This window comes from Pundamilia nyererei, unplaced genomic scaffold, assembly GCF_000239375.1.
Source record: "Pundamilia nyererei isolate P.nyererei 1_Seehausen unplaced genomic scaffold, PunNye1.0 scaffold00006, whole genome shotgun sequence".
NCBI lineage: Eukaryota > Metazoa > Chordata > Actinopteri > Cichliformes > Cichlidae > Pundamilia > Pundamilia nyererei.
In genome coordinates this window covers 5,405,734-5,418,172 of record NW_005187407.1, presented here as the reverse complement: position 1 = coordinate 5,418,172, position 12,439 = coordinate 5,405,734, and the positions used below count along the sequence as shown (strand labels likewise).

Genomic DNA, 12,439 nt, shown 5'->3' with positions numbered 1-12,439 from the left:
AGATCATTAACAAGTTCCACGTTTTGGACTATGTGTGTGTTTTTGTTGTTTTAGTATAATAACAACAAATAAAGATTTATGATGGGACAGAACTTAAATAGGAAGTTACAATGATGATTATACTAAACAGTGGCGATGTGGTGGGAATAATAAGCTTATACTTCTTCCTACTCCTTTATTCTCTCCCTTGTTTTTGTTGTCATGCTATTTAAATTGTTTTACTTTCATTTACAGCCTAAACCCTAATGATAGGCATTAAGTATTTATACCAAGACCCTAACATAATATAGGCGTACACAATCTACACTCAAGACATAAAGGATATGTTTCAGTTTATGCAACAAAAACGCAGATACAGGAGGTACAACAAACTCTTTTATTGTCCATGTAGTGAACCGTGTTGGAATCTGGCCATTTGTATAGATGTGGTCAGGGTGAAACTATTACTTACACTGTGGTGGCACTGTTGTGCATTCTTTTTCTCATGTGTGAAAATGTGGGGAAAACAATCTTCATTTAATTGCTTTTTCATGACATGGCTGTAATGTTTTCTTTCCACATGAGGGCATAATAAAAAATCTTGAAAATTTACAAAGTTGATTTCTTTTTATGTTGTTGATATATATAAAAAAATTACAGCTTAAAGCAACCAAGTCATTGCATTTGATTTGAATACTGAGGAGCATAGCTGTGCATTAACAGTTGTGTTTAATAATTTGATTTTTTGTAAGTACTCTTTTAACTGTTCGTGTTTAACTTCAAACCCGTTTGTTTTGATTCTGATGTTTGTGAATGTGTAACAAGGCTTCTGTTTCATTATATGACTCCTTTAGATAACTGGCTTCTGCTCATTGTTCTTGTTCAGGCACATAAAGAATATGGTAAAGCCAGGAACTGTGCTGTGCATTGGAGGGTCAGGAAGAACTCCATTCCTTAAAACATAATTTAACTACTGTTTGCTTTTAATAAGAGTCCGATCTTAGCTATATTTTTCCAGTTTATTTATGTATTTACTAAATTTGACAAACTTGTTTAACTCTTTTCCTCTTTTGGTTTACTGTCATGTGACCTATCTTTCTCAAATTCTGCAGACTTGCCCCTTCTGATGCTGACATTGCTTTTTTCGTTGTTTGTTTTTTACCAGCTTCTCAAATTTTACTTGCGTGTGGCTGATGTCAAAGTCTGTTTGTGTGAGAACAACTGTAGTGAAAAACTAAAAAAAAATATAGTCCCAACTCAGTGTGAATTCTGATTATATTTGTGGCTCCCTAATGACTTCATCACTGGTTGCAGTGAGTAGTCAGACTTTGGTCTGTTGTAGCCGTTGCCACCCCTGGCCACCCATGGGCTCCGCCCCTGATGGTGAAGCATCCATTTATGCTGTGTTTCTTGCCTCTTTGGAATGAATCTCTTTGTTTCACACACACTAAAAATAACACAAAACTTATTCTTATACAAACCATTACCACTTAGCTGCCAGTAATTTTTAGTTCTTGTTTTAATCAACAAATTCCCTGAAATTCACATGTTTTGTATTTACAAGTCTGTCAACCCTTCAGTGATTTCAAGCATATACATTTCTGAATAAAAAACAAATTAAAAAAAAAACTGTGAGATAGTCCCTCTGTGGTATGTTAAAGCCACCACCTTTGTCCCTGCTGTCTTTCACTGCATCTGCTCATTCAGCCAATTTCTCAGCGTCTCCAGGTTCCTCTGAACCCAGCGGACATTTTTCAGTACATTGTCCAGGGCAATCTGAGTAGCTCTCAGCTGAGAAGCCTGTTCTTTGATGGACTCAAAGAATGACTGCACCTGGGGGCAAAAACACAACTATTTAAGTGAAAACAGACAAAAAAGTTCAAAGAAATCTACTCGTTCAGTTATAACTGCAACAAGGCTAGCACATATTAGTTATTTGACCTCTCAGAATATCAATATATCTAAACTTCTTTGTGGAATATAAACCATGTTATTTACCTCAGTGAGTTCTTCTGGAGAGGAAAACTGACTTGTGGTGCCAATGATGATGTTTCTAATGCAAAATGAGCCCAGCTGGAACCTGGAGACCAGAAAGACAACAGACAAGAAGGTCAAGACAAATATATCTGAATATCCAGACTGTGGTGCTTGTATGATATGGTACTTTTAAACACTACAACGCAAATCTAGATCACAAGGCCAGTTTGAGGGGGGAAAAAGATTTCACTGAATATGCTATAGTTAAAAATAGCATTAAAAACTGCATTTATATGGCACGCTTTTAGGACAGTCTCTGTTATACTGACTTCTGAACTAGTGTGTCCCAGTTCTTTTTCACAAAGTCCCATGCAAGGTAATGTCCTTTCGGATTTCTGGCTACCATCAGTATGAGAGTGGACAGATCCTGGGATCGAATCACCTTTCCCTCCAAACCCAGCTCCAGCAGGCTGTAACAAAAACACAAACATGAACACAAAGACTACTAACTAAAATTCAATTTCAGCTTACCATACACTTCAATAAGTAGGCTCAGACTTTGAGGTTACTAATCCATACATGCCTCCATATTTACCACAAGGTGGCAGCATTTCTGCTATATTTTCCAACAACAGCATGAAGACAACATACCCTTCAAGTTTGCTGGTGTCTTTGCTGCTGGCCAAAGCATACAGGATCTTGTGCTTTTGTGCCTCAGAGAGGGAAATCTTGTATGTGTGTAAGAGCGAGGCCCAGCCGTGGTCATCCTGAGCTCCAACTGAATACACAGTCTCTGCCACATCAGTGGGCAGGCTGAAGTAAACACAAACACAGACGTGCATATTAGGGATATGGTGACATATCAGATTATATGAGCTCTCTTAGCACAGGAAAGAGCAGTTGTTTATGTGAATCATATATGTGGTTGCTGACTGTGAATGAGTGTTGAAGTGTAGTTTAGATATACTTGAGGGTTCCGTTGGACTGGAGCCAGTCGCTGAAGTGCTGACGTGCCCGCTTCACACAGGGAGGGTCATCCAGGTGACAAGCCAGTGACAGGACCTCAGTCCTAAGACGGCGCTCTGATACAGTGCCGCTGTCACTCCACGTCTGCTGGTCGATGATGGCACGGAAAAATCGCAAGATGTATGCCTGTAGAAACACAGGACAACAGAAACAACAACTCACATTAAACTAATGCCATAATGCCATAAAAAAAATCAAACTGTGTCCTGCGTTCTTACCCCCAGGTTATGTGTTAAAACTGACTCATCTCTTTTCTCAACCAGATGGTAAAAAGCTTCTAGATATCCCAGTCCTTGGAGGAGAGGCACTGTGTGCGTTTCCAGTAGCAGATAACCGATTAAGTCTAAGGCTTTATTGAGTGGCAGATGACCAGCGCTTTAGAAGAAATAAATATAAAGAGAAGATTATTGTTTTCTATTTTACTTTTAGTAATCAAAGCTGTTTTCTTATACAGAAACCTCTTGCTAGCTCACGTAAACCACAAACAGTTACACACACAAACATATACTTACGTGACCAACTGAAAGGCGTTGTGTATCAAATGAGTTCTGTCTTTGTAGCTCAGAGCAGTGTGGTTTTCCCTCAGCAGTTTAGTCATCACATCCCAGCCACCATCCTCATAATGAACCATGTAATAGCCCGTCATATCAGAGTTTACCTTAACCCAGCTGGCTTCCTCTCCTATATGTATACTATCTGAATAAAACATATACAGTAAAAGTTGGAGCAAAGACCAAGATAATGGCAAAGAAAAGCTTTATTCAATTTTATATTCCCCTCTTACCTGTAGGTGATGTCATCAGGTGTCTGTGGATGGTGCTGGAACTGTCTGTCTTATATGTCAGAGGAATATGCCAAAGGAAACTATACAAAAAAGAAATTTATACTCACAAAAGATACAAATCCTTCATCTTAAACAGAAGTCATGGTAGTAATACATAGAGGAGTTACATGTAGAGTAACATAACAATGTGTTAAATAGTAGAAAATTTTAGAAAGGCATGTGCGTATTTACCCCTTCTGTAAAGTGGACCACTGAGGGTCAGAGGGCAGCACTGTCTTCAGGAATCTGTCCTGTCTAAGCAGCAGACGAGCCCCCTTCCTCGTCACAGTTACCAGAGGGATACCTTTCTGCAGAGTCCACGTGTTCATCATGGCTGTTAGGTTCAAATGTTCCCCAGCAAACAGGTACTGTAGGAGACAGTCCACTGAAATTAACATGCAACCACAATCTTATAAACTATGTGACATTTATATGAGGTAAGCAGCGAAGACGACCCAGTGAGTTTATTTTTAAATGTTTGCTCACTGCATTTTTGGAGGCCTGGCTACTGCTGTAACAGTGTTTCCCTGAGATGAAGTCCTCCTCTGAGCAGGTCTGAAAAACAGAATGAAAGGGATGATTTTATGCTGTCTTTGAATTTTTCTACAATCAGCTGATTTAAATTTGTGTGCAGGATGAGGAACATTTTGGAGTAGGTCTACGGCTTTTGAGCGAGGAGAAATTGACATTACTTTTATTTTTATTCAAAGAAAGGACAAGAGTGCAATGGTGAAATACCAACTGTGTCCAAGACAGAAAGAACTGCTTTATAGTGCTAACAGACCTTCGGCTCTTTGGAACCCAGAGCGATGTTAAAGCCGAATGCATGCTGACCCCAGTCCAGCAGCCAGAGACGGAACTTCCACAGGTAACAAAAACAGTAATGAACAGAAAGGCTTGTAACATTGTAACCTCTGTTGCTACTTGTAAATGTCGCTACAGTAAATTCATCTTGGCATTCGCTTTAAGAACTCTTTCGGCTGGTTTTCAGCTTTGCTTTGGGTTGTCGTTTTTTGTGTTCATTCAGGAAAACTAAAAGAAAGCTCTTGTGTGTATACTCATTAGGATAGGGATTTGTCTTGGTGTGTGGGACTGTAGCCTAAGAATTATATTGCTAACCAGTAATTATGTGACAATGCATTTCAGGTCATTTTACAGAGAAACATGAAAATAATGTAATGTAACGAGTAGTGTAACAAATTACTTTCTTCTGTGAGTAATTAAATAAAGTAACAAAGTAACAAGCAATATTTATTAAATTACTTTTTTGAGTGACAATCCCAACACGGGTTATAATACACTACAGTCATGGTTCTTGTTATATATATATGGGTTTTGTTGTCTCAGTAGGTGCTCAGTCATCCAATGCTTGATAGTCTTTAAGATGAAAGCAATTAGACTTAATTTTCACAAACAGTTGCCTTTATTTCAACTGCTTAAGACTGTGGGTTTTGTTGTCCCTGATCTTGTTCCAGACTCTGTGTGAGTGTTCATGTTTAGTTAGTTTTAATGTTTCATTAGTTATTAGCCTTCTTGGTTAACAACTGTTTTGTTCTGGAAGTTTCACATTTTCTGGATTTACTTCCTATTATTTTTCTGCCATGCCAGACTGTTTCAACCTATTTAGTTGTGTTTAATATCATCACCTGTCAGATTGTTTGTCCTTAATTTTTCTACCTCTTGTTTCTGGTCTTTCTTGAGCTGCTTTTTGATTCCTACCTTGTTTTTTTTTCTAGCCAAGTAGACTTTCTGTATCTCAGCTTTTTTTGTTTATTTTGCCTTCCTTGTAAATTTGGGACCTCTCTCTAGCATATCCTGACATGTATTTCATTTAATTTTTGGATGTGATTGTTATAATGGGATTTTAAATTTGCTTGACATTGATAATCCATTACAGTGTACACTGTGATTGCTTTTTTTGTCTCTTGTTATTTTTGCCTGGAAAGGCAATGCATTCTTTTTTTTTTCAGTCAGTCTGCACTCATTACAGCTTTACCAGGCACAGACAGAACACTGACTGCAGTAAAACAGATTTAATGTTCACTTTGTTTATTACTTTAGCTACTCTAAGCAACTTTAAAGTCTGGGCTAATCGATTTTTGCACCATGAAATAGAAAACCTTAGCTGTTTGGAACGAAAACAAATAACAACAGATCTATAACACTGCTGTTACCAGAAGTTTAAAATGCTTATTTGTAAAACCTACATTTTTATGGGCTACATTAAAAAAAAACTAAAGACTATCATCTGATGGAGTCCCAGCTGTTACAGAAACCATTATAAGGGTAGTGTATTATTAGTCAACAAAAATCTGAGACAGAGTCACGTACTCTGGGTCCCAGTATTCCCTCCTCTCCTCTACTTCATCCTGCCTCTTCTCAGCGATTATGGTTAAGACTACAAATCTTTTTATACTGAAACCTTTAAGCTTGTCTCTGCAACTAGAAAAAAACATACTTTTATATATTGAAATTCTGGATTCTCATCCCAAAATTTCAAGTCAGTAACCCAAAGTTTAAAGTTATTTTCTCAATTCAATTTGGAGTTACTTTCTTAAAAGTTAGTGTTTGTATGTCAAGTGTTGTGTTAACATAACATAACTGTGGATCTGTCACGATCTGCTCTTTCATGATAACGTCAAGATGACAAACTATCATAAAAAGGTGAGTACTTCAGAAATAAAAGGACAAGCAGAAGCTTTCGATGAATATCTGTTCTATCTACCTGTAATCAAACTCTTATGTCGCCTTTTTAGTTTCATGATCTACTAAAATAGTTTGGACCACATATGGGGAAAAAAGCCAAATAATGTAAAATATATCTCTGTCAGGCTGCGTGTTACTTTGACCATCTCTCATAATTTACACAAAAGAAAACGGTGCCTTTTGACACAGTTAGTGTAATTTGGGTTCTTACGTTGGCCAGACTGTCCCACAGATCCTGATTGTGTGCATTTTTGTAGCTGTACTTGCGGAGGTATCGCACGATCCCTCTCTGAAACACTTCATCTGTCAGAAAGTGTCGCAGCATGTGCAGGACACAAGCGCCCTGGTAAGAAAGAGAGAAAAGGTCGGAATAAGTCCTGGAGGCTCAAAGGAGTGTTTACATCAAGCAAATGGAAAAAAAAGGTTTTGAAAAGATTTTCTGTCAAAGAAACATTTTGAAACATGCAAAGACAAAGACATACTTTGTCATAAGAGACTGTGTCAAACATCTCTTTGATCTGAGTGGGGTTCTCTGCTGGGCTAGATATTGGCCGAGAGGAGTTCAATGAATCGTGACCCACAGCTGCAAAGCAGGTGTGCAGCAGATATTCCTCCTGCAAGAGTGAGCACACAATATGAATATTAATCTTCTTTCTCAGGTTTAATATTAATCTGTCAATCAATGATTAAAGCACATACCACTTTGAGGTCCGGGTAAGTGGCTTCGACAGAAATGTACTCCATGTATCTGGCAAATCCTTCATTCAGCCAGATATCGTTCCACCACTCCATGGTCACCAGGTTGCCAAACCACTGCCAGCAAGAATTATAATTTTGACTCTTTCTGTAATAAAGTGATTGCCTGACAGCATTTAAACCTACATGTCATTACTGTATGCATAGACTGTCATACTCCCACCTGATGGGCGAGCTCATGGCCAATGACCATTGTAACCCAGAGTTTATCAGAAACAGAGGATGTGAGGGGGTCGTAGAGAAGACTGGTCTCTCTGTAGGTGGTCAGACCCCAGTTTTCCATAGCACCAGACTGGAAGTCTGGAATGGCTATCAGATCTGAAAGAAGAGCACATGGATCAGGATACTTATAGTTTATATTTTTGGCTTTGTTCTCAAAGCAAAAAATAATAATAATAATTACCTTGTTTGGGTAAAGGATAGCGAATGTTGAAAAACTCCTCATAGAAGTCTAGCATTTTAACAGCAACCTCCAGGGCATAGTGGGTTTGTTGCCACTTCTCTGGGGCTGCATAGATGGAAACCTGCAGTGAAAACACAAGAAACAGGCACTTAGACTGAGAAAGTAAGGAAGAAATGAAGGCATTTCATACGAGACATTATCATGTAGACCACACCTGCACCCCAGAGGATGTTGTTCCAGTGACAGACTTAAAGTCACAAATGACAAACGCCACGAGGTAAGTACTCATCTGTACACTTGGAGCAAACTGGTCCTCAAGCAAGTCACCGCTGACTTCAACTGTTTTGATCTGAAAACCACAAAAACTCAAATGAAGTGCTTTTGTTTTGTTTTGTTTTCATGTGAACATTTGTGACAACTGGCACATATGCAACACTTACTACTGGCATGTTGGACAGAGAAATGTACTCGGGACGTCTCCTAATTCGTACAGAGAAATTGGCTTTGAAGCTTGGCTCATCGAAACAAGGGAATGCCATTCGAGCACTCGTAGGCTCAAAATGAGTTGAAGCCAAGGTTCTAAGAATAGATATTATCAGATTTTTAGAAAAGACACTTGTAGGTATGTGTAAGATAGCTTACAGTCCATGCTGTGGAATAGTACACCTGGTCTCACCTGGTCTCTCCTGTACTGGTTCTGTAGGTGCTCTTATAGAAGCCATAGAAACCTTCTGCAAGTTCTGCTCCAAACTCGATATACAGGAAATACTTCTGCCCACTGCTGAGCACTCTGGGAGAAAAAATGCCTATCTGCTCATGGGAAGGGTTATGAAGAACTGGGAGGACCTGGAACAGAAGGAGATTGATGGGTCTGATGTAGGCCACAATGACAAAAGAGCTGATGTGCATTCACAACTACCTGTTCTGATAGATGAGTGAGGTTCTGGTCTAATATGGTGGCTTTGGAGATCTGAAGACCCTTGCTGTGTAATACGACCCAGTTTGTATTGTTCTGCACATCAATCTGAATCTGCACTGAGCCAGTGAAACTTAGACTTGTGAGGTTGGGGTGCAGGAGGAGGTGATAGTGAAGAGGAATGATGTACCTGAGATAAATTAAGACATTGACAAATATCCATCAGCTTTCTTGTTATTGATTGATTTATTTTAATACAATATTTAAAAGCGAGTGCAGAACTTACTTTGGTAGGCGAAGGCGACTCCAGGGGAAGGACAGGTTATCGATACTCAGAGATGGTTCCCCTGCAGGATGAGCAGGAGGGCTTGAAACCTGTTGTGAACTCTCTGTGGGCTGAGACCCAACCAGAGACGCGCTAAAGAGGGACAGCACCAACAGCCTGGCAGAGACCATTGCAGACTAAATGAATTTCTACAACCTATTAGAAAGATGCCAAACTCTGACGTGACAGGCTGACAGATAGTGTTAATATCACTCTATCATATCCTGAACACAGGGAAAAAATAAGAGGGAGCTGAAGTGACTGTCAGACGATGATATTGAGGAAGCAAAAGCAAGAACAGCAAGCTCTTGGGACTTCTTTCCTTAAACCTGAAAGACACAAATGAAAGATCATGAACACATGAGTCTCTGGGACGAACCCTTTATTCTTTTTCTTATCTGTAGAGGTCTAAGAAAGTCCTCCTTCCAAATATGACAAATAGTTTCAAAGGTGCATGCTGTAAAATTTGGACAAACTTTAATTGATGAATTCTGTGGTTTTTATCTATTTCTACTACCAAAAAAAGATTTTTCAATACTGCAGGACTTAAAGTGACTTCACTTGGAACCCCTGGTCTGATGTTAATTTCTCTTCCTCGCACAGCGAAGCAGCAATTAGAGAAAGGGCTTACAGTAATGGTGTTATACTGAACCACGCTGCTGGATGTTAGGCTACAACATGTCTCGTCCTGAAGGAGAATCCAACATGTGACAAAAAAGCCACATGACTTTCCATGTGGACAAAACAAAATAAGGACACAGCTATAACTGTAAGGTGACAACAGCTGCAGGAGCTGCAGTTCAAATCGGGTTACCGAGACATTAGTTGTGCTGTACCATAGTGAAAAGGTAAGGCTGCTTGCTGCAACCTCTGAGCTCACCAGAAATGCACCAGACGGTGGAAGAGCGTTTAAATGTTGGAGTGTGCTAAAAAAGCCCCGTCTAAAGTCTGCTTCAGATGTAAAGTTTTAAAGAAATGTCAAAATGCGTTACCTCAGTCATTTTAGCTTCATCATGCTTCCTTTAAGGCCCTGCTGTAACTTTCACTTTCCCTTTTAAGTTTCCACCCACTAGTGATGACACAAAACTCTTTGTGTGCGTGTGTGCATGCATATGTGTGTGTGCGTGCGTATCATGTGTGTGTGTGTGTGTGTGTGTGTGTGTGTGTGTGTGTGTGTGTGTGTGTGCAGGTGTAACCTACAAGAGTTTTGTCTAATGTTCTGGGTTTGGTGATATTATCAGTTTCTCACCTCAGATCTAACAGCTGCGAGCAGGTGTGTCTCTCCAGTTACTGCAGCTACTCTCTGCTGCTGTCCAAAATACTCTGTCCCGTTCTCTGTCCTGTCCTCCGTTTTGTCCTCTGTTTTGTCCTTTCTCTGTAAATGCAGATAGTGCTTTACATATCCAAAGCTCACACAGTCCTCCTGTCTCTTTCTCTCTGTCCCTGTGTCTGTGTGTGCATGTGTTTGGGTTTTGTGCAGGCATTTGGGTGGGGGCAAAGGGGTTCCATTGTTAGTATAAGGTCACAACAATGAGACATGTGAGTCCCCCACAATGCAATGCTCCTGCCAAAGCCAAATGGCATGCCCCCATTTAGCACACACATGCACAAGCCACACAAACACATACACTAACGCACAGAACGATCAGTAATCACAAAAGTCACTCTAACTGAAGCTGACATGACTGAGCCATCCAGGGGTCTCTTTTACCTTCCTATCATCTATTTGTGGACAGGTAAGAAGTTTAAATATATTTTAAAATATATCTTTTGAATCAATATGAAAGAATAATTAGTCTTAAATGATCACATGAATCATAAATGTCCACAACACTGACTTTAAAGAAGGATTTCTAGGAGTTTGGTTTTAAGAGCTCTCCTCTGTAACTGTTGTAAGTCAATAAAAGTTAGTTTAATTATTCACACAGAAAATAGCAGGTAGGAAATATCCTTCATCTCTGGTGGCATACATTAATTTTAGCTCCTGGAGTTACTACATCAAATTCAGAAATACATGTAGTACATATAAACATATCACCACTTTGATTATAAAACATATATGTGTGATAAGAGCTCAGCAACGAGAATAATTCATCACTGCAAAGATTCGCACACAACTTACCTCTGTTTTTGATTTTGATTTTTATTTGATCTTCTGTGCTCCACCTGAATCAGGAGGGGTAGAGGGCGATGTGCTGGCTTCACTGGCACCTCCAGTTCACCTGTCAGGGGAGAGGCTTGGTTGGACCCTGCTGGTGTGCATTGTGAATGACTTCAGGAGAGGGCACTTGGAGGTCGGCTGGAGCTCAGCGTCAGAGGGTCACATGCCCACCACGCCATACAGCATCGCTTTAACCAGGAAGCACCATGTCCCCAATGTGGTGGCTGTTATCACTGTGACAACCAGAGACTGGCCATCATACAGTTGCTCAGTAAGTCGCAAGAGACACTCAAAAAGCAAGAGGAGACGCCGCATCACCTCATCAGGTAAAGATGAGTTCATGTGACCATATCTGTAAATTTGGAGCTGGAATTTCACATTTTATCTTTTCAGATCATCAAGACAAACTGTGCCATGAAGAAGAAAAAATTAAAGGTAATTTGTTGTTGCTCAAAAATGAAAAAAAAAAAAAAAGAAATCAATAAATTGACACACGAGGATATCTTATACTGGTCTGCATGGTTTGCTCTCAGGCATTGATGTGTGGACAAACACAGTGGTTATCCTAGTTATGAGGCTGCTTCTCATGAAGATCCTCGCCTTTGACACTCTGATGACCATTTATGTTGTTATTAAGTGGTAAGTACCATCATGCAGTACACAGATGTACCTTTGCATGCAGGCATGTCATTGATTATTATACGTCTGTAAATCTTCTTGTATTTCTATGAGTGTAATTCATTTGATTTTATTTAATTATGTAAGTCTGAACGGAGTATTTGACTTTTCAGATCGATGGAAATGGGTTTCTCATGCAACATATGACCTTGACAAGGAAACTAACCTAGAGAGGATAACTGTTTCTGGTCTGAAGTCTTCATAGAGGAGTTTTCTTCACTGGAAGATAATGAGTATGTTCCCACTCATGTGGTTGATTTTAAGGATATGGTTTGACGGATTAAACGGGAAATGATCCATTGCCAGGATGACAGGAGTATGCTGTAACGCTTAAAGACGCGCCTTTTTCAGCCTTTTCACAGAGACATCCAGGTGTCGCTGCCTTTGGCAGTTGAAAACAGATCGTGTTTGTGAGGCCAAACCTGTTATCTGATCAAAAGCTAACCACAGACAGATGGCTTAATGCTTCTGTGGGAAGGTGTGTGTGTACAGTCTCGCTCTTATTTAACTCTAAACTCCTGTGGGTGAATTTCAGCTCAAAGTTTGTTCATTTTTTTTGTTTGTTTGTTTACTCATTAATACTGTTTTACTTTATTAGTATGTTCATTTTTCTTTTTATATTCCTGTGAATGTAAAATTAATAGACAGTAAAATCGAACTGTGTTGACTTTCATGTTTGTTCGCTTTTT

The 12,439-nt window shown here is 39.5% G+C and overlaps 1 protein-coding gene across 1 annotated transcript; it reads right to left on the bottom strand.

Moving 5' to 3' along the window:
- Positions 1–377: 377 nt before the first annotated feature.
- On the bottom strand, positions 378–9,957 carry erap2 (endoplasmic reticulum aminopeptidase 2). The gene is made up of 21 exons (XM_005722265.1): positions 9,904–9,957; positions 8,873–9,240; positions 8,590–8,776; positions 8,347–8,516; positions 8,111–8,249; positions 7,885–8,019; positions 7,671–7,791; positions 7,431–7,585; positions 7,211–7,324; positions 6,994–7,125; positions 6,723–6,854; positions 4,292–4,360; positions 3,998–4,173; positions 3,767–3,846; positions 3,495–3,678; positions 3,201–3,357; positions 2,924–3,108; positions 2,608–2,769; positions 2,286–2,426; positions 1,978–2,059; positions 378–1,812 (listed from the first exon to the last, which is right to left on the bottom strand). The coding sequence occupies exons 2-21, from the start codon at positions 9,040–9,042 to the stop codon at positions 1,666–1,668; spliced, it is 2,838 nt and encodes a 945-aa protein (XP_005722322.1). The 5' UTR covers positions 9,043–9,240; positions 9,904–9,957; the 3' UTR covers positions 378–1,665.
- Positions 9,958–12,439: the final 2,482 nt, after the last annotated feature.

Bases quoted from the DNA above. Each gene is read 5' to 3' on its own strand.
- erap2 (XM_005722265.1), bottom strand. From the start codon at position 9,042: ATGGTCTCTGCCAGGCTGTTGGTGCTGTCCCTCTTTAGCGCGTCTCTG. The intron at 8,020-8,110 runs GTAAGTGTTGCA...TGTGGTTTTCAG, and splicing joins CTCTGTCCAACATGCCAGTA to ATCAAAACAGTTGAAGTCAG. The intron at 3,847-3,997 runs GTAAATACGCAC...TTTTTTGTATAG, and splicing joins TGGTCCACTTTACAGAAGGG to TTTCCTTTGGCATATTCCTC.